The sequence below is a fragment of the Pseudopodoces humilis genome, chromosome 1 (assembly GCF_049639895.1).
Source record: "Pseudopodoces humilis isolate 2021_Gansu_Grassland_sample_001 chromosome 1, ASM4963989v1, whole genome shotgun sequence".
Lineage (NCBI taxonomy): Eukaryota > Metazoa > Chordata > Aves > Passeriformes > Paridae > Pseudopodoces > Pseudopodoces humilis.
In genome coordinates this window covers 113,869,013-113,896,817 of record NC_142200.1, presented here as the reverse complement: position 1 = coordinate 113,896,817, position 27,805 = coordinate 113,869,013, and the positions used below count along the sequence as shown (strand labels likewise).

Sequence of the window (27,805 nt, the reverse complement as noted above, 5' to 3'; positions counted from 1 at the left end):
CTCCTGTATTTAATCTACAATCTCCCTAGCAAAACTTGTGAAATAAAACGACTGAGGGGAGGAGGCAGAAAGGTAAATATAAGTCAGTAATTTGTGTAACCTGTTCATCAGTCTGGCAAGCTCCTTGACTGGAGGTTTGCTATAGTTTAGATTAGCTGGATTTTTCTTCTTTCTCTGACTTTTGCAGTTTTGGCAAAGCACTTTGAGAAAGAAAATTGTCGAAAGAGAAGCTTAATTTGGTCTGCCAAAGTTAATCAGGAATGGCAGAGATGCTTTCTGAAAGCACGTGCTATGGATTCTGTCTCTCCATTCTCCTGCAGGGGAGGGGTCTTCAGAGTTTGGAGCTCATTACACATTGGCATTGTGCATAGAGGCCAGGTGATAAGGAATGAGAGGCAGCCTGGCTAGGGAGATAAGCTTTAGAAGATCCTATGGCTACATTTCCAAAGGCAGGTTCGTTTTGTTCCAGCTGAAGGTGTTAGTTTCTGAGGTTTCACACCCATGCTGAAGTCCCAGGATGAACTGCAATCCTATATTTGAAGAATACCTGAACTGCAGAATCAATGAAGTTGATGGAAAGAAGAATGCTTTTACAAAACATCTAATTTAGTTGGAAAACCAGCTTTGTCTCTAAACCGGTTTGAAATGCAGTCTTCCAAACAGCCCAGTGTGCATTCACAAGTGAAGATCCAAAGGAAACAACCACCTGTGCTTTCAATGCACTTCTCTGCCCAGACTCCTCAAAGGGACGAGCTCAGCCTGTCTTCATGGACCGGTTACAAAAAGTGTAAATGATGCTGGTGTTGTGAATAGGATATGATTTTCAGGCAGAAGAATTTCCTCCCTCCCTCACGCATGTGCTCACCAGCTGTGTGCTGTAAGAACCATGGAGCAGCTCAAAGAAGAGTGTGCAGAATCAGACCAAAACCACCCTGGTGCTTACAAAGGCTCTGACAGCAATCCTGGTCCCTCCAGACTGACAGCCAGGGGATATTTCTCAGCAGAGACATTTTAGATGACAAACGGCTCCCTGAAACTATTCATCAGCTTGTCTGTCACACAAGCTACCACTTATTGTCTAGCTGCAAAATCAACATTGACAGCATAATGCACCACCTTTTCCATGTGGGAAGAGTCCTGACATTTTAAACAACAGAGGCACCAACACTCTGCCCTGCTTCACAGCTGGCAGGGTTTGACCAGGCACTCAGTGTGCTAGGCTGCTGTCACAAAATCAGGGCTCAGGAAAAAGCACTTTATTTTGTAGCTTCATTTGTGTATGTGCATTGAACCTATGGTTGGAATGTGGTGTTTCAAGCTGGGTTAGCTAGAAAGTTTGCTTTCCAACCAAATGAGATGCTTTGCAAAGCCCAGTTCCTTTGGGGTTTTCCCCCGTTACACAGGTTCTGAGCAGAGTAAAACTGGCAAAAAAAGCCAAAGTTCCCTCACTTTTTGTTAGAAAAGTGTACCACTTCTCAATGTCACTTTAGGGAAAAAAAAATAGATGTTTTATTCAGAAAGATTATTACTAAAATATATTTGGGGATCACTAACTTACATGCAGTATTTCTTTCTATATCCACTTGATCTCTGAACAGTTTTAACAGCTTTTGGGTCTGAAGCCAAACACATCATCATCAGTTAGCTCTTTAAATAAAACAAACCTTAAGCTATTCCTTCTCTCTCTGCTTGCTTGTAGTAGGCTACAGTTGTCATCTGTTGGTTACCCCATTTGCACTTAAAAATCATACTGATGCTCCAATGCAGAAGCAGTAGGAAATATTTCTGTATTGGACAAGGCATTTTACACAGAGATTTATACAGAGAAGAGAAATAGAGGGGTTTTCTTCAAGAAGTGGAATTTCAAAAGCAGCTTTAAGTCTTGGGTCTTATTAGTCATCAGTTTGCGTTGTGCAAAAATTATTCCATCCAGTGGGTCTGAAGTGACAGAGTGAAAAAAGAAGGGGAAAACTCGGTACAGACTAGTCAGCACCCATTTCAGGAACATGATGGATGCTTAGAGGGAAGGCAACAGATTTCTAAATACAATGATACTAGGCCAACTTCTAAAACAAGTGCCAAGTGAATTAAAGCTCAGAATATGTTCTTATGGTCAGCACTAGACCACTCCAAATATGGTCCAAGAATAATGCAGTCCTGAGCTATCTCACAGCTTGTAAAAGAACAGCAAGGTTTTCATAACTGACCCTTAACTCATGCAACAGGAAAAATCTGCACCCTCTCACAAAGAATATAAGCCTTTGCAGTACTTTTAGAGTGATGGCATTTCCAATCTACAGAGAGCACTGGCAGGCAGCCAGAGCAACTCTCCTTCTTACAAGCCCTTGGCATCTGACCTCTGATCCAAGGGCAGCAGCTACTACGGCACACGGGAAAGGAAAATGCCCAGGAGTCAGCGTGTGCACGTGGGTGACATGTAGGAACGACCATCAAATGGCCAGTGCAGACAAGTATTCCCTCTTGATCAACCTCTCTGCTTAAAATATACTTTGAATAGGAAGATAACTTCATCTGCAGCAGAGATAAATGTCAACAGCTGAGAGGGGCTCCTTTGACATTGAAAAAGTCAAGCATCTTGGCTCTGAGGAAGGCAAACATCTCCTAAGTCTCTTCTGGAGACTTCTGGAGGCCCAGAAGAAGGGAAATAAGCCTTACTTCCTTGTTGAAAATTAAAATCTTACTGGGGTCAATCTTCTGGAGCTGTGGATAGATAAAAGTGCAGCATCACAAGTTATACAAACGATTTTGAAGCCTGGCTTATTAGTCCAGCCTCTTCTCCTGGCCTAGACACCTATCTTGTCTTGACATCTCTTGTGTAAAATCTTTATAAACATTTTCCACCATTAAAAAGGAATGGATATTGCAAAGTTTATTTTGAAATTGAAAACACTGTCATCATGCCCAGTTAAGGAAGAAACTTGTGTGGTAATAATGGAGTGTAGGTGCATTCAACTGCCTGAAGCCAAGGCTAGAGGCAAATCTGATCAGATCAGCACAGCTAGAAATGTGACAAGCTATCATTAGCATTAGGTGACCCCCTAGTTTCATTACTGATTTCTTTAACAGAACTTGAAATAAAAATGAAATTAAGGAGAATCCCACACCTCACACCCCAAGTGGGCTCTGTGTCCTTTTCTGCCCTGGGTTCAGACCAGCAGCCAAGCCCTGGTGCTGGAGCTGGAGCTGGAGTGCAGTTCCAGCAGCTCCAGGCTCACAGGGCTGTGTGCCTGGCAGCTGCTCGAGGCACGTGCTGATTTCACCATGGGTGCTCCCAGCCCGGTGTGTTCCCTTGCTCTCAGCACAGGGCAGCCCGGGACTTGATGCCATCCTTGGCTCCCAAAATGGAACTGGCCCAGAGGACCTTTGATTTAAAGGGCAATGAGCACCTCCTTTTCAACACAGGGCTTTAGGGATATAGCTAGGAAATGGCTTGGCCTTGTTTTGCTTTTTAGCCCTGTGTTGAGTGCAAAGTTGAGCATATGCACAGAATCACAGTCTGCAGGGAGCTCAACCCCCTGTGTTTCTGGATGGAAGAACTTCCTTCCCTCATAATCTCAGTTTTCCCTTGGGCCCTGGCAGCAATGCAAACTTATAACTCCAGTGACAGGATACTTCTGATGGAAACAAACAAGTGAATATTGGGATTTTAGAACCAACAGATGCCTATTTTATCACTACAGAGTTCTGTCAAAGAGTACTCTGCTCCTGAGCTTTGCAACAGGCTTTGGAGGCCACAGATCTGTCCCTGTTGTCACCACCCATTTCCTCCAGGCAGACCTTTGTGACCATCACTCCATCTCTGTAGCTCAGTACCTGGTGAGTAGAAGTCTGTTCTGGTGTCATTCATCCCATGTCTGGTGTCTGCAGGACTTCCAGAGGCGTCTCATGCCTCTGGGGTACATTCCTTCTCCACACATGCTGCTCTGGAATGCTGGATGGATGCCAGGACCTGCCTTCACAGGCCATTAGTGGGAGCTCTGGGAGAGCTCTCTGCTCTCTCTGGAAGAGAATAGTGTCTAGGACTGAGGTGATCAACACATGATAGACAAAGCAGGCACTGACTGAATGGAAGAGTGCCTTGTTCACTGTCCAGGCAGTCACAAAGGCAGGCTTCACCTCCAAGGGTTCCAGCTGAGCCAGCTCAGAGCGTGCTCAGCTATTTCATTCCACGTGGGAGTCTCAGGGCTAGAGCCAGGATTGTGGGCACAGAGAGCAAGGAGCTCACTTTGGCAAGAGGGAGAGGTCAGCAGTTTTGGTGTGTGCTCTGGAATTCAGGAGAAAAACTTACCCTGCTTGCCCCACCATTTTTTGGGAAGTCTGAAAAATTTCCCACCACAGTCACAGAGCAGCCAGGCAAAGCCACCACACTTGTTCCCTAGGCAGGAGGGGAGCACAGCAGTGGGAGGGCAAGAAGACATCCAGGTTATCCCACCTCATCATGGAGTCTTTAAGGCACTGGTACCTAATGTCTGTCAGACCCCTCTGAGTCTGGATTTCCTGCCCAGAAGAAATAAAGGAACTCCTGGCAACACAGTCACATTGAGTTAGATGTTTCCAACTCCTCCCTGACTCAGTCCTCTGGAAGGTTCATGGTTATGCATCTTGCAGGCTCTCTGCTCCTCACAGTCATGGGTTCTGACCCACTTCACCAAGAAGGGCTGGTTTTAACGTGTGGGTTATGTTTCTGTCTCAGGTGCCAAACACTTTCTTGTGCCTTTTGTGAAAGCAACAGACAATACCTGTGAACCCTCCTTCACTTTACTAGAGCAAGGAACAACTTCACTAAACCACCGCCTGGATTTCACCTTCTGTCATTATCTGACTCCCTCCCTCCCTCCCTCCCTCCCTCCCTCCCTCTCTCCCTCCCTCCCTCCCTCCCTCCCTCCCTCCCTCCCTCCCTCCCTCCCTCCCTCCCTCCCTCCCTCCCTCCCTCCCTTCATTCCTTCCCCTCCCTCCCTCCCTCCCTCCCTCCCTCCCTCCCTCCCTCCCTCCCTCCCTCCCTCCCTCCCTCCCTCCCTCCCTCCCTTCATTCCTTCCCCTCCCTCCCTCCCTCCCTCTCTCTCTCTGAGATTTTACCTGGGACATGTTTTCAGCCCTAACCAACTCCTGTTGCAACTTTATATGCACACAAAGACATGACCCAGCTTTCCTTTCCATTTTAAACATTACATCAGGCAGTGAAGCTCTCTGCCTTTATGGTTATCCCAGCAAAGACTTCTTCCCCTTTTTGTTCCTATCTCTGAGCAAGGAAATACCAGAGACCTTGCAGCCACATATAACACATTTTTTCCCCTTTAAATATGGCTTGTGTTTGGATTTTGCAAAACTTCTTTTATTTCTTGTAACTAGAATATTTCTGTTCAGAGAAACACTGCTTGAAGCTACCCCCATACTCACTCAAACAGCCTTTTGCAAATTCAAATTCCAATGAAATTCAGAAAAGGACTCATTCTGGGTTTTCTTTTGATTTGCTGATGTCCTTCTCTACTTTTTTACACTGTGTTTTCCAAATACAATCCACTAAGGATTATCTTGTTTTCCCTGTAGGTTCTACTCCAGCTCTGCACAGCAGGGTACAGAGGTCAAACCACTTTTCCAAGTTTGTAATTTTTCAAGACACCACAAGGTCAGGATGACCCAGGAGACATTTCATTTCTCCCTTAGGGACCTCTGACTCAGAGACCCCACAAACCTTTCATTATTCCTTGACATTAGCAGTCTCAAAGCTCTCTCAAATGACACAAAGGAGCTTCCTCTGGTTTTTTTCTAGTTTTTCCAAGGGACATCAGGCATATCATTGTGCGTACTGAGGTAGCTTGTGGCAGCACCTGCAGGGTCAGTGCTTTCACCAGGCATAGGCATGAGGGGAGAGATGCTCTGTGATTCAGTCTGGAAAGGAGTTTTCTCTACCTGGTGAACAGTAAGGAGGGCTGCAATACGATAAAACAGAATGGAGGGACTTTTGTACATACCCTTTTACTTACTTCAAAGGCGATGTGTTTGCAGTCATTTTTAATATGCAAATTTTCATTTTGGAACTACTGATGCTACCACACAGCACACGTGACCATGAGTATGACACACATTTGTTTGTTGTTAGACTCCCAAGTTCACAGAGAAAATCCTTCAGACATGGCTCAGTTTTCAAAGACAGAAAACCCTCACGCACTGTCACCAAGTGGGCAAACAAACTGCACATGTGTTCACCAGCAGGCTCAAGGTGCAAGAGGCAGCCCACAGGGCAAAAACACACTCCTGCTTTAGCCAGAGCTCCAGGGGAAGAGCTACCATCTCTTGTGTTGTTCTCTGCAGTGATAAACAGTGATAAAGATGTACTGAAGCAAATTTGTGGCTCTCAGAATCCACAGATAACACACTACTTTTTGAAAAACAGATTTCACCACTACAAATGAAGCTGAAAATATTATACCCAGAGCACTGGCATCTGTGGGAGCAGAACTATTTCTTCACATCCAGTAAACAAGTTTTTACACACCAGATTAATTCCTCACTCCAGAGCTGCTCTCTCGGTGCAAACCCAGCAGAGGTTTCCCCACGCGGGCGCCTGAACTGGAGAGATCGAAGGGATTCCATTTAAGGCACAGCAGGGATTTCACGCTTTCCCTCTGGCTCCTCACATACAGCTCCTGCCTTTGAAGGCAGCCCCTCTTCCCACAGGCCACGGGGGGAACAAACCCTGGAGGTGCTGCCACAGCACTCCCCAGGGACAGGAAGGCCGGTGTCAGGAATGTGCTCCCAGGGGTGCAGACAGAGGGAGCTGAGGGAGCTCAGCATCCCTCGGGAAGCTGCCAGCACCTCCTGTGGAAGGGGACCAGGAGCAGGAGCTGGCAGCCAGCCAGGAAATGCCTGTGGGAATCACCGTGAAACAAGAGCCCAAAACAGGTTTGCCATCTGGGACAGGCCAAGAAATTGTTTTGGCTCCAGGCAATAGGTCTGTCTTCTTCCAGGAGGGAGTGAAAGAACTGGAGGAGAAATCAGAACTGCAATGGAAAGTAAGACTAGAGAAAATATCTGAATGAGATCTTCTCCAATAGGTAGGAGACCAAGGTACGGAAAGTATGAAAAGATGGGAAACTTATTGCTCCTGTCACACCATCCCTGTTTAGACTGGGAGTGGAGAAGGAAAGAAAGGGCGTTCCCTTAAAAAATATAATTGAGTGAGACATAAATCAAGAGTTGGTTCACTGGAGTAAATTAAGGTTGGCTGCTCTGAAGAGTGAGGAAGTGAAAACCTTTGGTTGGCTGCCCAAGGGAACGGAGGAGAGGAGATAAGATATGAGGCAGATGATGAAAGGGATGCAGAAGCACAGAAATGTGAACAGGTTAGAGCTGATAAAACATTGTGCTCTAGGTCTTACTTTTCCCATTCCAGTGGCTTGGAAGTGTGAGACAGAGCTGACAAAGGATCCTGCAACAAAGAGACAGAGACACCAGGACCACTTTTCAGTTATAAGCTTTTTCTTTTTTAGAATTCAAGCTTACACAGTTATCTATGCCCACTATATTCATAATTACATTTTAATATCTGCATACAAAAGCTATGTAAAAATTATTTTCTTCCCCAAATATACAAATTTTCTCTTTAGATAGTTTAAAACATTTGTGATCACAGATTTTTTTTTTTTAATATATTTTAGGCTGAAAAAATATTACCAATCTAGCATAACTCTTAACACTGTTTGCAAAAAAATACATCATCCAAGGTACTTTGTTTTTTACTGTACGGTGTAATGTTTGCCTTACCCTCAGGGCATGAAACTGATATAAAAAAAGAAAACAAATAAGCAAAACCCACAAACCTCACAGACAAAGTAGAAAGTCGTCCCAACCAATTTCATAAAAACAAATAAACAACCCAAACCACCCTCCTCTTTAAAAAAAATATGAATGACTAATTTGATGTATTTATGAGCAAACTGAAATTGTAGAGTGCTAAGGAAGTAGAAAAAGAGAAAAAGAAATTACAGTATGTCAGCTAGTTCATGCCCTGATACTATCTTTACCAACATTAAATGTGTAATTAAATAAAGTGTCTTTTAATGTTTTACATTGTGCTCAGTAATTTACATAAATTTAATCCACACCTGGGTGCTGATGTAGATTTACATTTGATTGTCTTGTGCATAAACAAGGTTAGCTTTTAAAGAAGGTAAACTGTGCAATGGACAGTCACAAACAACTTATTACCTGCACAATATTGCTTTTTGAAGGCGACATCAGTCAATGTGGATACACACAAATAATGCATACTCTTTGCATTTGCTAACATCTATACTAAAACTTTGTGATAAGGCCAAACCTTTTTTTGTTTTGTTTTTAATTTTAAAGCAAAAATATACCATAGTAAAAAAAAACAAAACCAAAAATGTTCTCACACCATTTTGAGTCTTAAGTGGAAAATAAATCTCTATCACACTAGAATAAAATTCTCTCTATAAAATTCAAATACAGATCACTTCATTACTATATCAAAAGGAAACGTCTGGCAATCATTTCCAGATGATCACAATAACAAGACACATTAAGAGGTTCTGTTGCCTCTTCCTTTGTGAAAAGATAAATGTTGAACACTTTCAATTGCTCTCACAGTGAGAGGAAAACCTTCCTTGGTTGTGGATTTTGATTCTGTCAATGAAAAAGGTTTAGCCTTAGGAATGCTGGCTACATCTCAAAACCATAAGACTGATTTTTAAAATTTATGATTCATGCAGCAAGAAGTCAATATGACACATACAGATTAGAGTTCCATAGCATAAAAATACATCACTAGCAATGACATGCTCTGCTTGTGATTAACAGCCCTCTCTTGGCAGATTTCTGATATAAATTGTCTTTCTGGACAGTTTTTTTCTCTTTCTAATACCTGCCTCTGAAGAAGCAAGCAGTCTGCTCAAGGATGATTTTGGACCTGGGAGGTCTAACTCTAATGTCTACATTTTGGCAGAATGTAAACAAAAATCATTAGCACGCACTATATATGTTATAATAAATATCACAACTTAACTGAGATTACACATGAAATGAGTATCTAAATGCACATGTTACTCAGGGCAATACCATGAATGGTGACAATCAGGTTTGACAGAAAAAACCTTCTGTGTAAGACCCACATGTGGACCACAAAGCAAACACAAAAGAGCCATGTGGCACCAGCAGAAACAAGACTCTGGACTGCACTGGAAAGCACAAGTTTGTTATTTCACTCAGGAGTTACTACAAAGGGTGCTGCCTGTGGCACTGGTGTCTGCCACTGAGGTGGTCCCTCAATGGCTTGAGACCACTGATATTTAGAAGTACATCTTTGCAGAGCTAAGGTCAGTTAGTTTTGCTCTCACGATCACATAACTCAGCAGTTCGTACTGAGGAAGTAAAGGAAGTGACACAAAGTAAGACTGGTAGGAGATCAGAGGCCATTAGATGTCAGTACATCAGATCTGTTCAACTACGAGCTTGGCCTTAATTTTCAGATAGGGAATACTACTAACTCAGTCTGTTAGTAACTACTAGACTCCAACTTAACCTGAAAAGCTAGAAAAACATATTGATGTATGTCCTTTCTGCTTAGAGCACTGCCAGAACTGTCTAAGTCGGTTGCCTGAATTTAGGCACTTCAGTCCATCTGCAATCACCTAAGGAAGGAGGCCTGATTTTCTGAACCCTGACTAAGCACAGCTCCAATCTGCATTGGTATTTTGGAACAAGAAGAGATGTGATGCTTCCTCTTCTGGGTCTCATCTGCAACACAGTCAAAAGCTTGAATGCCTACTCAAGCTCACATTAAGCAAACAGGTGAGGTACTTGCACTGGCTACAGAAGGAATTTCATGCTCAGATCCATGGCAGAACAGAGCTTCAAAAGACACACACATTTCTCTTTTCTTTGCAAGTCACTGTGGGCACAGGCACTGATGCCTAAGCTTTTCATATATTTGTCATAGATTTGTAGCTTTGTAGATTTCTAATACATGGCTGTAGCTCCCAGTACTTTTCCTGTCCCTTTTCCCCTACATTTTAGACCAATAAGATAACCTTCTAAGACATATTATGCTACATTCCTGAAATATTATTTAGTCTTGACTCTTTAGCCAAGGATTAAAAAGTATTAAGCCAAGGATTAAATGGAGTCTTATTTCCTTTTACCATGTATCCTAGACATAATAAATACGGGGCTAGAAACTCAGAGTGGCTCCAAACCACTTGGTTTGGTTGGGCAGAACCAAAAAGGGGGGATTACTTAAATAAATGCTCTTCGAATTGGACATTATTGTTAAAAATGCTAATTTGTTAAACTTACAAAAATTGTAGAATTTGTAAAACTTATAAAATTGTAGAAGTCCCATATCATGTGTACATGTTGCCATATTCACACCTGGAGGCCTCTAATTCTGCTTTTATATTCCTTGCTATATTAATATTGTCTCAAAAGTATGTTGTTTTGTTTCTAGATTGTGAAGACATCAGTGTAAGTACGGGATTGGCTGCTTTTCTGAGTTCTCTATTACATGCTTTAAGTCCTCCATCAAGTCACCCCAAATCACCTATCCAAAAAGCCAGTTTCTGACTCTTTGTCCCCAGGACAGTGCTCTACAAGGAATTTGAATAGAGATGTTGTTTAGACACATGCTTTAAGATGGAGCCAACACAGCCAATAAAAGAGGTTCTACACCAAATATTTAAGAATTAATCTCCAATGGTGTGTCTTCACAGCTAGCTGCAAAAGCACTCCTAAGCACCCCAATGTGTTTCATGTTCTGACAAAAAAACCCCTAAGTGATAACATTAGTGCTCATAGCACATCACAGGTGCATATGATATCAAACAACAGGGACAACAAGATTCCACATCCGTAAAAACATGCCCAGTATCACTCTAAATGCTTTATCAATGATGTAGAGAAAGAAGGGTAGAAAGAATTTAACTCCTGACACACATAAATCGTGTCCCATCTACAAGTTTTCCTGAGTATCCTGTTTTTATGAGGGGATAAACACATAAGATATGGGTTCAGATATGGGCCATGAGCTTTGAAAGCCAACACATCCAGTCTAACAATGCCCACAATTTGCCAGACAAATGGGTCAATAAATGGCAGAGAAAGAAACTGGTACAAATCAATGCACAACATGAAAGAATATAGGGTATGAGGCAGTGCAAAAAACATGAACTAAGTCTCTGGTGCCCAGGAAGAACAGAAAGATGTTTTAGATGTGTCATACAAATTCAGAGGATGGTTTAATATCAAGTGTATAAAACCCAGGGACAGCATCCCTGAATGGAGATGGTGACAGAGAGGAACCTCTACCTACAATGTCCTCATCACTGGCCTCCAAACATTTCAGGACTGTGAGAACTGGCTTGCAGACTTCGGCAGCAGGACATTTTGTCATTGCTCAGTTTGGTTCCTGCTAGTGCAGTTAGTGGAAATAAATTAAAAGAATCAAGAGAGCATCTAGCCTAATGAAACACATACAGACACACCTGTAGGAAGGGAGAACTCAGCTGATTCACGCACACACACACAGGGCAGAGTCAGAGAAAAAGAGAGAGAGAAAATAAAAATATGGAAATATGTTTAAGACATCTGCTGAAGATTTGTAATTATATATATATATAAAATTATATATATATGTGCATATAAACTTTATATATATATATATATATATATATATATATATATATATATATAAAACAAAGAATTACTGCTGAGCAACACTATCTGTATTACTGGGATAAAGCTCTACAGTCTTGAGTGTTGTTAATAACATAGTTGGTTTCTGTCCCATCTGAAGATCACCCTGTATGTTTCATTCTCCTTATCCTCTTTCTATAGGAGCCCTCATATCCCTGAATAACTCTGAGACACTGCCTGCTATCCTGATAGAGAGCCTTCTCCCTCAGAGTGATGGATTTTCCACACACCTCAGAAAAAACAGACCCCTCCACTATCAAGAGAAGCACCTCAGATCAGATTTCCTTCCTCACTCCAACAAACCTTCCAGTGAAGTTTACCTGGAGTCCAAATTTAGTAACTGAAGATGTTAATATCTTATACACATGGAAAAAAACCCACTCAGTCCCTTCTAACACTCTGCATTATTTTAAGTACTTGATTTATGGGGCACAGTTAAACTCATCTGCAACTGCATCAGAGAATGATGGGAACATGATGATGATGAAGATCCTAAATCATAGTGGTAATTGTTACAATAGAAACAATCACAAAGACCAGAAATTTCATATTATGATTTGGTCAGTTGTACCCTGCAAAAGGAGGTAATACAAGACAGAAATGTCAGTGTCAAATTAACAGCTGTTTTATCGTGAAGGCAAGTTTATTTTTCTGCCACTTCAATCTCTCTCCCCTGTTTTCCAGGCAATAATGGGTGTGAGCTGGTGACCACACAAATGCTGGTGAATGAGATTGGTCTGTTCCTATTTTCACTGTTAAGCTGTCAAAGCACTCACATCAAAAGACTGAAGAACAAATTGCAATAGTCACAAGTACCCGCATTAAAGGGATGTTTTCATCCATGTGTATACAATTGCCCCCCAGTAACCCCAAAAGAAACCCCAAACAAAACCCCAGCCCCGTCTCAAGAAACAGAAGACCACGAAAGAAGAAGAACAAACAGGTGAGAAGAGCTGGGCAACGGGATGAAATGACAGCCAGTAGTGCGACGGGGGTGTATAGAACCACTTCAGTCTCTCTAATCCTCAAACACTTCCAGGAACAACGGAGGGAACAGTTCTGTGGGGCACTCCACCTTCATGTGCAGGAAGCGGCTGGCATGGCAGGCTCCGATCATTCGCAGGTCTGTCACTTTCATCAGCAGTTTTGGCCAAAAGTGTGCAACATGGTGTTTTCTGTAATTAATGTAGTGTTCGAACGCCAGGAGGAAACCCTCTTGACACTTTTCTATTCTCTCGACACAAACAAGGCCTGGGCGATCTGTAGATACAAAGCAGCAGAATTATCATTTTTATTTGCTTTAGCAAATGCCTGATTATAAATCAGGAAAAATAGGATGATTCTGATGCTAGGAAAGAAAGGAGAGAGACAGGGGGCATTTGTGGCTCTGCCAAAAATTTCTTTCACCCCAGTCAACTCACTTGTTAGTTCAATCCCTGTTAAAAGAACAAGATAATCCTTCCTTTCTTCATCTTTTGCCTGCTTTCCTCACTTAGAGTGTAGCTGTTTGGGAAGTGTTTCCTTACAGTGACTAGAGCATCAGATCCCTGATTTCAGCTAAGGCTTCTATCTACGTTTTTCTGTAAAACAACTAATAAAGAAACAAAAAAATATTTCCTTGTCAGATATCTAAATTACAGTTACTTTCTATCTGTTTTCCTACAATCCGACCAATGGTTTGATCATGATTTGATGCCAGGTGAGCTGTTATGGAGCATCAAGGAACAACAAAGGCCAAAAATCTGGCTGTCTAAACTGGCACCCAGACAGGGACTGGGAAAGCCCCTTTCAAAAGCCACTTCTCAGGAGACACTTCTGGGAAAGCAGGTCCTTTTTGAACTGCCTTCTGAAAGCCCTGCTCCTGTATCACTGTGTAGGGACCTAAAAATAAATCAAAATATTTTGATGGGGAAGATGAAGTGCTGTGTTATGATTAATGTGGAAACCTGTTTATCTCAGATGCAGTTAATGTTGTAAATTACTGATAGCGTATTGTTATTCAGTGCCCAATGTTCAAAGCCATCTTAAAATAAAATCTTGCCAAATCTGCCACTGCCCAAGAATGGAATTTCCTCTTTGGGCTGGCACAATCACTGGAAGAATATTTAAAAACATACTCAAGTTGAGAAGGTTAGAAACTCTTTGGAAATCATAGGAAGTTGTCTGTGCTGCTTTTGTATCATGACCAGTTGCAAATGGTCCCATCACAGGGAAACAGCACAACTCGTAAATGCCCATTAGGAAGTAATGGTGCTGTTAAATCGGAAAACAAGAGGGCAAGTCAAACTAAACATATGAGACTGGTGGAAATGTGTATGAACGCTCAGTGCATGACATTACTCAGGGGAAGAGGGAACTTATCATAAGGACCAATGTTGCCAAATTATCCATTCCACATTTAAGGCAAACTGGCTCAGAATCAGAACTGATTTTTTTCTTGATGATCATCCCTGGCTCATTCCTAAGTACCAAATTAAGCAAGGTGTGTTACCAAAATCACTTTTATGTCCATCTCTCCGAACACCCTGAATTTTTTTCCTAGTATTCACCAAAATGAGGGGTTTTGAGAGAAAATTTCTCCCACATTACTCTAGTCAGCACTACAAGATTTAACCTACCTTATTTCTTCTACAAAAACACTTGTGACAAAGACCAAAGAGTTTCAAAATTGTTTGGATCTCAGTATATTTCTGTTCTCACCTGATGACATGAGCAGAACAGCCTGAAGAAGGGCAACCTCGGTGTCATCCAGGTTAAATGAAGAAAGAGACATGCCCAGGTCAAAAATGGCATCAGACACTACGCCAAGACCCCCATTTTTCAGCTGGCCCCTTGTCACTGCCATCTCCCCATTTAGTGTTAAAGTCTCACTCTCGGGGTCATAGCGAACTGCTGCTCGGAGGGACATGATCTCCATACAGCAGCCTTTCAGAAGGATGATCTGGTCTTCACATGGCAGCTGCAGAAATTATAAACAGCAAAGAAAAATGCATGTTTGTCAAACTGAGTGGCTTTTACAACTACAGTAAATCCACAAGCATGAAGTTGCAGTTCACAGCCCAGGACACTGCCCCACAAAGCACAGCTACCCTCCAAACATGCTGTTCTGCACAAACCACCAGGATCTTTGTTCCTGCCCTCAGGAACTACCAGCAGGTTAACATTCCCTGGTTAGCATCCCCACACACCCTTAGGAAATCTAGCAATAACACAGCTATTGGCTCCCTCAGCTTACAACTTACCACAGCAGAAAAAACTATAATTGGGGGTGGTGCAGACACAATGGTTGGTGCCATCCCAGTTAAGTTTACTACCAGCCATAGTTATTTCTTACCTGACCAGAGGAAAAGAAAAACTTTTGGGAGGGTCTTTAAGAATGGACTGTGTTTTAAATAAAAGGAATTAAATACAGGTTTATATCTAGAGGATATACCTAAATCAGTGAAGCAGTAATTCTCACTGCCCATTTTAACAACAGAGAATTTATTAATCCATTCATAATCTAGTAAGGCTGTTCTCCCTGAGCTCCCTACATTATTGCTGGACAGACAGAAAATCTGTGGTATAGCTACAGCTTTTATGCTGGTGTATAAGCTGTGATCTTCAGGACACGTGTCATTTCCATGCCATTTAACAAAGGCAAGCTGTCCAAATTGTTAGATGTAGGTTCTGTATTTACAGAGTATAACCAGGATGATGACACATGAGCAGAACGTGTTCTATAAAGCATGTCTTTATGTTTTCATAGGTTATTCAATGATAACAAAACACACCAAGACAATTTTGAGACTGTTCACATACATGAACAGCAAGGGTCCCACATATGAAAGGGTAACACAGTTCTGCTTGGCTTGAAAGGAGGCAAAAAGCCATTTAGTTTTGATTTATACAGAATTATTATACTTACCTGTTTTGCAATTCAAAATGAAAACCCCCATGAACTATAGGTTTACATGGCAACAGTGTACTTGCAAAGCAAGTGCATTGATTTGGTGGGAAATGATGCAGAGCTATTTATTCAGCACTCACATAAAGTGTGTGCACCTTTTCCGAGTTAAGTAACGGTGGCCCGTCCACCGTAGTCGCAAATCGGTAATTGCGCCAACTTAGGATAAGGATGTTACATGGACGCGATAGAACACGCCATGCGGCACCGGATGGCAAGAGACCCACAAGGGGGCGAGCATAGCTCTTCTCAAGCCCGGGACAACTGCACACTACCAGTGACGTGGCCCTGTACAGCACAAATGCGTCCCATTCCACCTCTGCTGGCGTACAGTCCCCCAGAGGCCTGGCTTTACCCAGGACACCACCTCAGCGACGCCCTCAGTGCATATGACTTGAAATGTGGCAGTCCTAGGATCACCGGTTATCTCCCATCCTACCAACTTTAGCATTGGATTAAGCGGTATGGTACACGGAATGGGGTTATGCCCTGCTGCACAGTTGTCTATAAAGCAAGAGCTGCTGGGATCAGTTCCTTGCCTACAAACTGGCCCTGCCCTGGTGGAACCACCCTAACCTGCCCAGTGTCACCACCACAGCTGGGAGGAAGGGCTTGGGGTTGACGGTATGACCAACGACTCCGACTGTGAAGATGTTTGCTCTTAGCCTGCAGACGAGGAATAACGTTACCACAAACGTTACCCTGTACATCGTGCGTGCAAGTGGAAAGCAGTTCCCTGTTAGAGAAGAGTTTTAAGCAGAAAGCTAGCCATGGTCAGGAAAATGAATTGAGTCACGCAGCTACTTTTCCAGCAATGCCAGCTTCAGGTGTGAATTGTTTAATACACAAGAAAATTGACTCATCCTGTTGAGGACAAATCAGTTTCCCTACAGACGACCCTCAGCTCAGCAGCAGTGTGGGGAAGACTGCACAGGCACAGCGGCAGTCTTGCTACCCAATGACAATTCCACTATTTGGCAGCAGAGACTGAAGCAGGGAAATAAACAGAGTTTTAAAAAAACTGAAACGAGAACAGATATGTGAGAGGAACCATGAAGAGATACTGGAATAAGCAATGGCAGTGAAAGAAAGGACATGAAAGAAAGGAAGTGAAAAGGGATAAGAAAAGAGAAATTAAAAAAACACAAAGCCTATAAATAGAAGGATAAATAGTAGAAAAGAAACAGATAATAGTAGAGAAGATATTTTGTGATGTTTCACCCGTTTTGCTAGTAAGCCACAAAACTAATGAGGATTTCTCTTTCTACTTGATCCTTCTTGAAACTTCTTTGTGGTAGTGGTGGTCTGACTATGCCTGTCCTTCACCTGCTTTTCTAATTCTGAAGGATGCATAGGACAACTGTTTCACAGATGCCAGGTCTCATGTCTTATCTGCCAGTAGCAGGAGTTACCAGAGACAGAAGGCTTGAACATCAGCTCTACTCCCAACTGTGCAGATTTTAATGCTACCTACACTCATTACTTGACTGTTGCTACCAGAGCATCTTCCAATAGCTGGATCAACAAATGTGACTGAAACTCTGCCCTGTGTTGTCCTTTCTTCTTTCTCTGCAGGGAGAAAAAGCACAAGGCAGGAATCTGAGGTGCTCACCCCTGCAGGACACATGTGCAGTGCAGCACCATGGAACTGAGCTGAGCTGAGTGACCTCACAGAGTATTTACACAGCTTCACTCACTGTGGGACCACTGATGTCTTGACATTTAAAACTCACATCAAACTTAATTACATTCTCCTCAATCTTCATCTTCTAAGTAGAAAGAAAAGCAGGAAGGAAACAACAGAGGAAATGCTGAAAAGCAAATGAAGTTTTCCTTATAGGTTGATTACTCTGGGATTGGATACTTGTTTTGAGGTAGGGGTCAGTGGGTGCACACACACTAAGCTGGGCACTCACAGTGCTTTGCTGGCTTCTACATGTGTCCAAAGATGTGAAAAAAAAAGGAAAAGTAGCCATGAAAATGTAAGTGACCATGGATGTTCCCTGTCATGTTTCTCTTTCATAGAGATTTACTTCCTTGTCAGACAGCTTCTGGAATTAGGAACTGAATTAATGCTCTGCAGGTCCTATGGAAAAAAGGAGTGTTTTTTTCTTGCAAAAAATCTACAGCCCACACAGCTTTGCATCTAAGAAAAAGATATGGGTTAAAAATCATAATGGAAACAAAGTCAACAGGAGGATGCCCCTTCAAAAAGGAGCAAACATTTGTCATTTTCTTCATGTTACAGCAAATGCTATATGACAATTCAGAGGACAGCTGTCCTATTCCTTTGTGTTCATGAGGAGTTGTCCCTCACCCTGCCATCAGATCTTGCTGTATATGGGCAGGTGTCAGATTTACACAGTGGCTCAGCTGCAAACAAAGCCTGTCCAGCTGAGCCACGTAACATACAGAGGTCATGCTCAATGATGCCTTGAATTCTTCATCCTTGATTCCTTCCTAGCTCTGACACAAGTGGGCCCATAGTAGTCAGGAGGGGTAGGAGATGTCAGATGGGCACTGAAGTCTGTGTGTGACTGGCAGAGCTTTCTAAATTAAAAAGACTACCTTGGTATGTCACTGCAATTTCTCACCAACAAATGCCAGATCAGAGGAGACAGATTCCCTCAGATGCTAAATGCTGCGGGGGCCTCATGATCTATGGACATATTCCTCATATTTTAAAATCTTCATGCTTGACTACTATTTCATGCTTCCTTGACTGATGGTGCCAATGCAGAGGCTGGCCAGGGTGAGATATTTACACACTGACAACTATTGATATTTACCTCTTCTCATTCTGTACTTGCCAGAGGACATATATAGCTCTCCCTGACTGACTTTAAAGAAAAGTTGCCAGCCACAGGAGAGTAAAATGTTATGGCTGCCACACCCTTCCTTCCTAGTAGGGTGTTGACCTCAAAGGGTGCAATGAAAGGTGCTCCTGCCAAGGGTAGGATGTTGGAACCAGATGATCTTTAAGTTCCCTTCCAACCCAAACCATTCTATGATTCTATGAAAATTATTTATATTATTAAGACTGAAATATTATTTCAGGCTGCAGTAGTGACACCATTTATTAAACTGGAGAAAAAAGAAAATCAGCCACTGCACCTGGTCTTTCAATGAAAATGATACCTTGGTACAAATGAGATCAGCATAAGGCCTCTGTATCCTATGTGCAACCAAGCCTTTGAGTCTATTTACTGTATATTTACATGTGATTATCTACCTGGAATGACAATCCGTTTTCATAGACTCTTTAATGCAAACATCCCCATTCAGAAAAACCAAGCCTAGGGAACCCAATGAGGTAAATGCCACTCCTGGACCAGGGGTACTTTCCTGAATTTGAAGAATTTCTTACTGCACAGACCCAACTTAACGATACTGTATCTGCCAAGGAACCAAAAGATACATAGGGAACCATGTGCTGGAAGATTTTATTAAACATATCAGCAATGCTTCTAAACAGTGTATTTTTGTTCACTTGCTTGGTTCAAGGCCACCTCCAAAGTCATATCTGAGTCTCTAATAAACCACAATGACTTCCAGATTAACAAACTCAGGGTTTCAGTAATCACAGGAAAAACAAAAGTCATGAAAATCCAGGTTATTCTAGTCCCATCGATTTTGAGTGTCTTTAACTTTTTAATTTTAGACACACTGAATTTTTAAGTTTCATGCCAGAGTATTTTGACTAGTTTTTAACAACGGGCATATAAATTGAGGAGTGCAAGAAAGTCTTCTTACCTCACAAAACATAGGCAACTTTTTGGCAAAATCCACCACTCTTGTAATCGCTGGTGTGATAATTTTTGTAAACTGGCTGAAGGCTTCTAAATCCACTTTCCCACCTTCTGGGGCATTAACTATTGGTGCCTGCCCAATATCTTCTGGCTAAGGATATAAACAAAGATATTTAAAGGAGCAGTCTGTCTTAGAGCAACTATTTTATACTCTAAAAAGTCTTGCTTGGTGATGGAAGATACACTAAAATAAAAAGCAACACTATTTGCTTTATAAGTTAAGTCCATTTACATCACAAAATGTGAATTTATTTGTAAGGCATTTGTGAAAGAGGTGACTGCACAGAGAAATGGGTGACTGGTATGCTTCTGCCCATTCTTCATGGACAGCTGGACTGTTGTGCACACAATTTCTTCCTTGTGTCTCTATTTTATGGATGCAGCATATGCATCTTTTGCTTAAAAAACACAGGCACATTTTTCCTTACAGGAGCTGAAAGCTTCCCTAAAAGCAAAGAGAATTGGAGAGACATGTTATCCCTGAGAAGATGCTGCAAGCTTTTCAGAATTAGGCTCTTTCACCTACTCAAAGCTTGGGAAGTCTCCCCAGAACAGATTGCCAGGTATTACAGGGCCCTCCCAGGTAATTGCCAAGGCCAATTTCCGAAAGGCTAAACCAACTTATGTGCAAAGCTAAAACAACTTATGAGCAAGAACAGGCTAACCTAAAGGTGTTGTGAATAATGCAAATAGAATTTGAACTCATCTGGGTAAAATTTTAATTGAAAATTGCCTGTTGGATGATTTCAGCTCAAGGGTTCTCCAAATGAGAAACAAATCATATTTTGAGGATTTCAATAGGGATATAAAATGAAATAGTTTGAAGCAGTATCTGTAATGAGTGGGTTTTTTTATTCCAACTGCACTTGAACTTGTTTACCTGGTTTTTATGCAGCTGGTCAATGTTACCATGTATTTTAAAAACAGGCACATCAAAGCTGTTTTGTTTGTTACGTGTGGCTTTGCAATTACAAAACACCTGCCAGACACCATAGAGAGTTTTCATTCTGTTCCCATTAAGGTCAAAAACTAGATAAAATCCAGAGAAGTAGACATTTAAGACCAATGGGCCCCACAACATTTATATAAGACACTTATACAGGGGAGGTGTGGAAAGTGCTGTCTGTAATGAGAACCTGTGTTCAACCACTTTTTTGAAGAAACATATCATAAAAGATCCTTCCACAGCTCTGTAACCAATCTGAATCCAAATCTAACTTCTTATAAGAAAAAACTCAGCAATGTGCTAATAAAGCAAGCACCAATTGTAAAGGAACAATGAAGAAGACTGGGCTCAATTATCTGATGGTTTCTACTAAAAAAAACTCAAATAAACTAATTCCTAGGCTTTCTCCCTCCCTGAATCTTGGGTAACTAAACCGCATTGTCTGTGTGCTCATGATAAACAACCTTCATCATCCAAGCAAAAAGACCAAATGCTTAAACCCACATGAACCATTGGTATGGAGAAAAAGAAAGAGCACAGCATTTTCTCAGGAAAGGCAAAGCCAGTCAGGAGAGCCAGCTAAAGCTAACACACTGGAGAGGAGCCCTTTCCACCTACCTCAACAGGAGAAGAGGTGTGGACCCCAATGAAGTCCCTGTTATCAAAGAACCAGCCCCAGCCACATAAGGACAAATACATAGCTCCTGGGGCACTGTCAGCTTCTCCTGCTCTTCAACAGCTCATGTGCAGCCCCAACCTTGAGCTCCCTAGGTTTTATCCCAAACCAGCTAACACCCAAAGAACAGCACTACTGTCTAAGCAACCAAAGTACTACTGCAGCTGCTTCTTGATCTGCTCACATCTTGCTCCGCAACACCCCTGGAAAGTGCTCTCTTGCTTCTTGCAGTGATGACTGGCTGTGGTTTCCTGACTGCAGAGTACTATGAATATGAGCCATTCATATAGAAATTAAGATGGTGTCACTAGAATTAAAAAAACCCCAACATTATAAAAGAGATCAGCTGATCTGAATACATATTTTCTTTTAGCACTTCAACAGTGAGTTGAAATTCCCATGGTGAATTACGCAGTAGGAGCCTAGGCTTGCAAAAAGATGAGTGTACTCTATCTGATTTGGTATACACTGACTGTTAAAGACCCTTGTGCATTTCTGAAATGCAAAATGCTGTACAAGCACTTTGCATTCTGCACTTATTTCCCTTAAAAATCAATGTAGAAAATTCAAGTAAATCCTTTTTTAAGGTTGAACATCACAAATTACCAGTTATTTTCTGACCCAGAGTTATGGGATGAAAATTTAAGTTGTTTTGTAGGCCGCAATCCCAGTGGTATAGTGTATGTATCATCCTGTTATCACTGAAATTAATTTTCTTTGCCTAATTTATTTTCATTAATGTATCCACCATTAACCAAAAGAGGCAAAATCCCTGAGTTATTAATAAAAAATACCAGCTTTTATCTAGAACTTTATATTGTTTTAACATTTAACTTTCAATATGTTTTATGATAGTCCCTAATAAAGACAGCTTTCCCTAGATAGAATATATTTAAAAATACAGTATGCATTATATACTGCTTCTGTTCTCCATCAGGAGTGAAACGATTTTTCTACTCTTTCTTATCATGGCACAATAAAAGTATCCAGCTGAGTAAGCCTTAACACAGCAACACACTGTTTATCTTTTGAAATACATGGTCTGATCAAACACTGAGGTTCAGGCACGAAAAATGAAGTAATAACTATGCAAAATCATCCTTTTTTCACAAACATCAGTAAACTGACAATAAAATCTCTTTGGGGTTGCAATGCTGGGTAGGAGCTGCTGGCTCTAAGAGCAGTGTACAAGGCTACAGCCCTTACCAGAAATTTCCTTTTCTGCTTCCAGTGGCTTCCTTGTGCATTGGTGGCCACATGGGCTTCAGTAACAATTTTGATGAGCTCCCATTCCTCATCTGTTGGCTCTGGTTTGTGCCCAATGGTTTTCTGCAGCTCTTCCCGACGTCTCTTCTCTCGATTTTCTTCTATCAGCTTCCTCTTTGCCAACCTCTTGCTGTCATCCAACACCACTAGCAGGGGAAAAAACATACAAAAATAGCAGGAAGCTCTTAAGACTGTCAGAACTTTGGTCTTTTCTGTGCCTGAGGTACCAGTTGCGTACAAACACCTTAACTAATCGGTAAGGAAGTACCTTGGCAAGATCCACAGCTGAGACAGTTCTCTTATTTCTCCCTTCAAACTTCTTTTTTTCAGAAGCCTGAATAGCAAGGAATGACTTATCCTCCTGGTAATGCTTTGTATACTGCCCTTGCCCTCAAGGGGTTATTCCATCAATAAAACTAATTTTTTTTTAATAAAAATAAAATTTATTAAAAATAAAATAAAATATGCAAAAGCTTTGTGAGGTGTCCAAGTGCTCCTACAATGGATTTGGAGTAATCCATATTGGGAAAGATGCACTTCTGTTTCCTTTAAAGTCTTATCAGCATGCTTACACTCACTGCTCTGAAGTGTAAAACATGTTATTGGGTGCTAGCAGAAGGTAACATGGACTGAAGAAAGGGAGCACTTATTCACAGAAGGCTCATCTACCTGAAGCATGACACAATCAGATCAACATGTCTTTCCTTAATCCCCACAAGTGGTATTCCTGCAGACCCACTACTTCCAGTGGCTCCAGATACAGAGGCCCCAGAGCTGCTCTGCTCACCACTTCACTGGTATCCAGCCCCTCTCCTGAAGTTATATCTGGCCACAGTGAAATAGTCTCCTTTATTCTATTTCCCTCTAGACAGAGGGCACTGTTAAACATTACATTAACAATGAAAATAGTAAGTTAGACTATTTTTCTGTTGTTTACTGGGCCTGTTTGCCTGTCAGTTCTTCTGCAAATGATTATAATGGCAACAACCATGAAGGCACAAAGGGGATTTATATGACTTCTGGGGGTTTTATGTGACTTCCTCCTATTTGTAGTAATTGAAGTTATTGGTGTAAATCCCTGTGGAATGGCAGGAAAAGAAGACCCCTAAGGGTTAATCTTACAGCCATATTTTCTACTTCTTTAGAATGAGAGTCGAAATCTTTGCAGCAGATAACTTCTTCAAGGCTAAAAATAAAACAAACAACTGCAGGATGACTCATACAATGACATTCAATTTCACATCCTCCAGAATTTTCTAAACAAGATGTTTTTATCTCAAGCAAAGTGTCCATCCAGATGCATTTCTCCCTCCTCTCCTCCAAAGAGTGAACATTCCTACTGTTATTCAGCTTGGTAAGGCCAGGAGAAGGTGCAGCCTGATGAAGGATAAACAAAAAATTACAGTCCTGTGAAAGTGTCTTAATGCAATGAGTGCAATTCCCTGGTACAAATTATTAAAACCAGAAAAGGGCTGGCAGCTCTACTTGACTTTAACAAGCTTCATCAATCAACATACGTTAAGCAAACACAGACATTGAAAAAAAAATAAAAATAAAGAAAACCAGGAAAATATACTTACAATCTGTTGCCATGCCAACAAAGATACATTTTTTGAAGCGACATTCCTGGCACTGATTTCTTGTTACTTTGTCTATCACACATTTTCCTTCATATTTACAGGAATAGGTTGGATGGAGGTTCTTCTGAATGGTTCTTCTAAAAAAACCCTAGGTTCAAGAAATAAATACATTGGAAAGCATTAGCACTGAGCAATTTTTAAAAATTGGGAGCTACTTGGTTTGTTAGGCATGTACCTAAGTATGCAAGATAACACACTTCATTCCCTGAAATTCTCAAAGCTTTCAATCCAGTTTTATAGTGTTTGGCATTTCTCTTGATTTTCTGTAATGATTAAAAACATAGAGACATTTTAGATAAATAAAAGTGCAAGTAATGCTATCTTGTGGCACAAATACAGATGTCCTTCTTGTGTACATGCCTTCTTGTAGTCTTATGCTTTACTATGCTAAATTTTTTTTGCATATGAAGTATTTAATTTTGAGCCTCTTATCACTCTGTAATAATTTTGAAGGATATTAAAAGGCATATACATAGTTTTAATTAAAAAGCAGCTTCTGCAAATAGTAACAATGGTGGTGTGTTTGTGCTATTAAAGGCTTGAGGGCAAATAGTTCCACTCATTTCTTTCCATAAAAGCCAAATAACCAACCAATGAACCAACCAAATCTGGGCAAGACAAAGATTTTGCAAATACACAAACTACACAAACCTTTGAGATTTGTTCTAAACTCAAAGGATCCCTAATTTATAAATTATTTGCATTCCTGAGAAGCAGATTTAATTTGTATTTACCACAGAATTTCAAAAGCCCCATCACCACCAAAGATTCATGTATGTATGTATGTATGTATATATGTATGTATCTATCTATCTATCTATCTATCTGTCTATCTATCATAATACCGATCTATATGGCGAATTTAAACAGATCCTAACACCATATGAACTAATGCAATCCCACTGAATTCACTCATTTAAATACCTCATAAAACCTCCCTGTAGGTAACGAAGTCAGATAAAATTTATCTCTGAACATTATGGACAAAATCCTGGTATTAATTTCAACACGATTTTTCTCACTGACTTTTGCAAGGGCTGGATAGACTCACCAAGACTGCAAGAAATGAATAAGACAGGCTGTAAAGCAGGAAATTTAGACTTCACTTTAATTTCAAGTTTCATTATTTGAGACTGTCTAAATTCAGCAATGCAGCTCAGGATTGACGCAGAGAGCACACTAACACCCTGGTCCTGTTTGACTGAGAATGGCTTTAGTTTTAGTCAAAACAATGGCAAAATTCAAGTGAGATTTTACCTTATGAATAGTCTCTTCAGCTTGGATTTTGTCTAATGAATAGTCTCTTCAGTAGGCAAAAGGTCTGTTTTTAAATCATGTTAAATAACACCCAGTAAAATCTTACAGCAGTGCACAATTTCTTTTAACACAGAATGTTGAATTAAAATGTACAGATAAGTCTGTCTTTCAGCTTGTACTAACTCCTGTGAAGACAATGAAGAGCCTTGTCCTCATTAGAGTTTTATCTTACAAGGTTCAGCTTGAGCTAAGAGTACAACTCTTCCTTCTTTAATTACTTTAAGACCTGAAATGTTAATTAAACTGAGTGGCACAAAGCTTGTGTGTGAGCCTTTGCAAGACTGGGATGAGTTGTGTTGAGATAAAATCCAGGAAATCACAGGCAAGATATCCTTATGTGGGGTTTGGAATAAGTCTCATACTCTCATCGTCTGAGCAACCGGTTTTGTTTCGTTCTCAACTCTGTGATGAATTCCTAGAGTCAGAATCTGCTCCTCCCCTTCCTGAGGACCTAAGACAGCTGTGGACAACCAGGGTGACAGGGTTATCAGTAGTTATGGCAAGAGATGGAAAATCTCTTCTGGATGGAAAATCTACTGAATCTCAGTGAGTGAGTTTCTGCTTTCCAAACCTTGCACGAGATTTAATGTAGCTGTAGCTTTACGATGGCAAGGGTCTCCATCACCTCTGTTGGGACAGCCCATCTCACCTTCTCATTTCTTTGCATTTCTCTGAAATATTTTGCAAAACCCTTCTTTGTTTATCTCTAGGTACATGTTAAGGAAGCTGCTCTCTCTATCTTCACCACAGAAGTGTTACTCTCATCAATAAAAGAAAGCACATTGTATTGTAGGCAGTAACTCTTCCTAAACTCCTTTACTATGTACCTATATAGCAGTATAAGCAAAGGATAAAGTCTGAAAAAACATTTTGGTGATGTCAGAACTCATTTTTATTTGTGTTTAAATTCTTCACAATTTACTCTTCAGAAATCAGGTGTGAGGATGAAAGCGTTGATTATGCTTGTTACAAAACTAAAGTGACTTTGAGTGGAAGCAACTAGTAAACCTCAAATTAATCGAAAATTGATTATGTATATATTGTGTATTGATAAAACATATAACTTAGTTGATATATCATACAACTTGAAATGTGTATGCAGATCCTCCAAGAATTTAATTACTTTTTGCAAATTGTTATCTCAGTTCCTTGTGTACATAAGCATTATTTTAAACTGTGCATCAGACAGAAGAACTGTATGTGAAGATAAAAGCAGATTTTTATGTTGTGTCTCTAAAATAGCTGGTAGGCATAAAAAGAACTACTTGAGTTGAAGTAACAAAAACCTTAGCAGGAAAGCTGGCAAGAGATACAGCTGTTCAGCTGGGAGCTAAGTATTCTTCATAGTGCCACAGTGCTGCTTACTTTGCATTATATCTAAATTAAGTTGCATCCACACATGTTATGTATTGTTATCATCTGGTATTCAGGATGCAAATGCGTAAGAATCACTTGCACAGCTCCACAGTTCTTTTTTAAAGATATATATAACTTTTTTCAGACATTGTATGTAAGTATATGTATAAAACCATTATATAGGTTACCATGAATCTGCTACACATAGGATATTTAGGTCTCTGTGCATTTCATAAATATAACATAGGGGAATGATGTACAACTAAAGGAACTACTTCAACACAACAAAAACACAAGAGTTATTGTGATGAGGAGCTCTAAAGCCAATCCAAACCCAAAATCTCAGATCCAAATGTTCCAGACTTTGCAGATGAACAGAATGAGACTTTCGTGGCTTAGACTCATGACACTAGTCCAAGACATGTGTGGTCCCATTTGTTTAGAAAAACAATATTTTTTTTTTTATTTTCTGCAAGAAAGAATAGCTTTCTTACAGAATCTCAAGCTATTCAGGCAAATTCATGGCAGGGAAATCATGTAAGATATGCCTTATTCTGTTACTCAATTTTTTTATTTACTTGCCCAAAGCAATCTCTTTTTAAATTTAATTTTGCATGTAGTCTTGGAGATGCATTTTAGGCCTGAAAGCATATTTCAATATGCTTAAGTTAAAGAAATCAAAATCTTTTTGAAACTATTTTAATTGTCAATGTTTCTCAAATTGATGTATGTTACTTTAGTATGAGCATGCGGAAAGGATTTTGATTTTTGCTTCTTCACCAGGATAGTGAGAGGCACTGGAACACTGTTAATCACTACAGACCCTTCATGGCCATAAGCAGAATCTCAGCTATTGCATAAACAGCTTCAGTGGAGTAGCTGGGAACATGCTGATGTACTCTGGCTGAGAACATGGCTACAGAAACATTAAAAAATGGAAATTCAAAAGCTAACTGTTTAACAGCAGCAATGACAATCTAAATTTCTTGTTTTCTTTTCAGAAGCTAACATGGCAAAAACCAACTATATTCCTTATGCATATAAAGAACAGCAGCATGGCCAGATAGGGCTTATCATCAGTACTGGATGTTCTTATTAGCTTCTAATCTGTCTTCATTT

General features: G+C 40.7%; 1 protein-coding gene across 12 annotated transcripts in view; it reads right to left on the bottom strand.

The window, feature by feature from the left end:
- Positions 1 to 7,518: 7,518 nt before the first annotated feature.
- THRB (thyroid hormone receptor beta) overlaps positions 7,519 to 27,805 on the bottom strand; it is a 157,094-nt gene continuing 136,807 nt past the window's right edge. For all 12 annotated transcript variants that reach the window (XM_088054237.1, XM_014248395.2, XM_088054264.1 and 9 more), the window contains 5 exons: positions 23,954 to 24,101; positions 22,314 to 22,519; positions 19,430 to 19,576; positions 14,431 to 14,689; positions 7,519 to 12,990 (listed from right to left, as the gene is read on the bottom strand). In XM_088054237.1, coding sequence (XP_087910363.1) covers positions 12,749 to 12,990; positions 14,431 to 14,689; positions 19,430 to 19,576; positions 22,314 to 22,519; positions 23,954 to 24,101 — 1,002 coding nt within the window. In that variant the 3' untranslated portion in view covers positions 7,519 to 12,748. The remainder of the gene's footprint in view (positions 12,991 to 14,430; positions 14,690 to 19,429; positions 19,577 to 22,313; positions 22,520 to 23,953; positions 24,102 to 27,805) is intronic.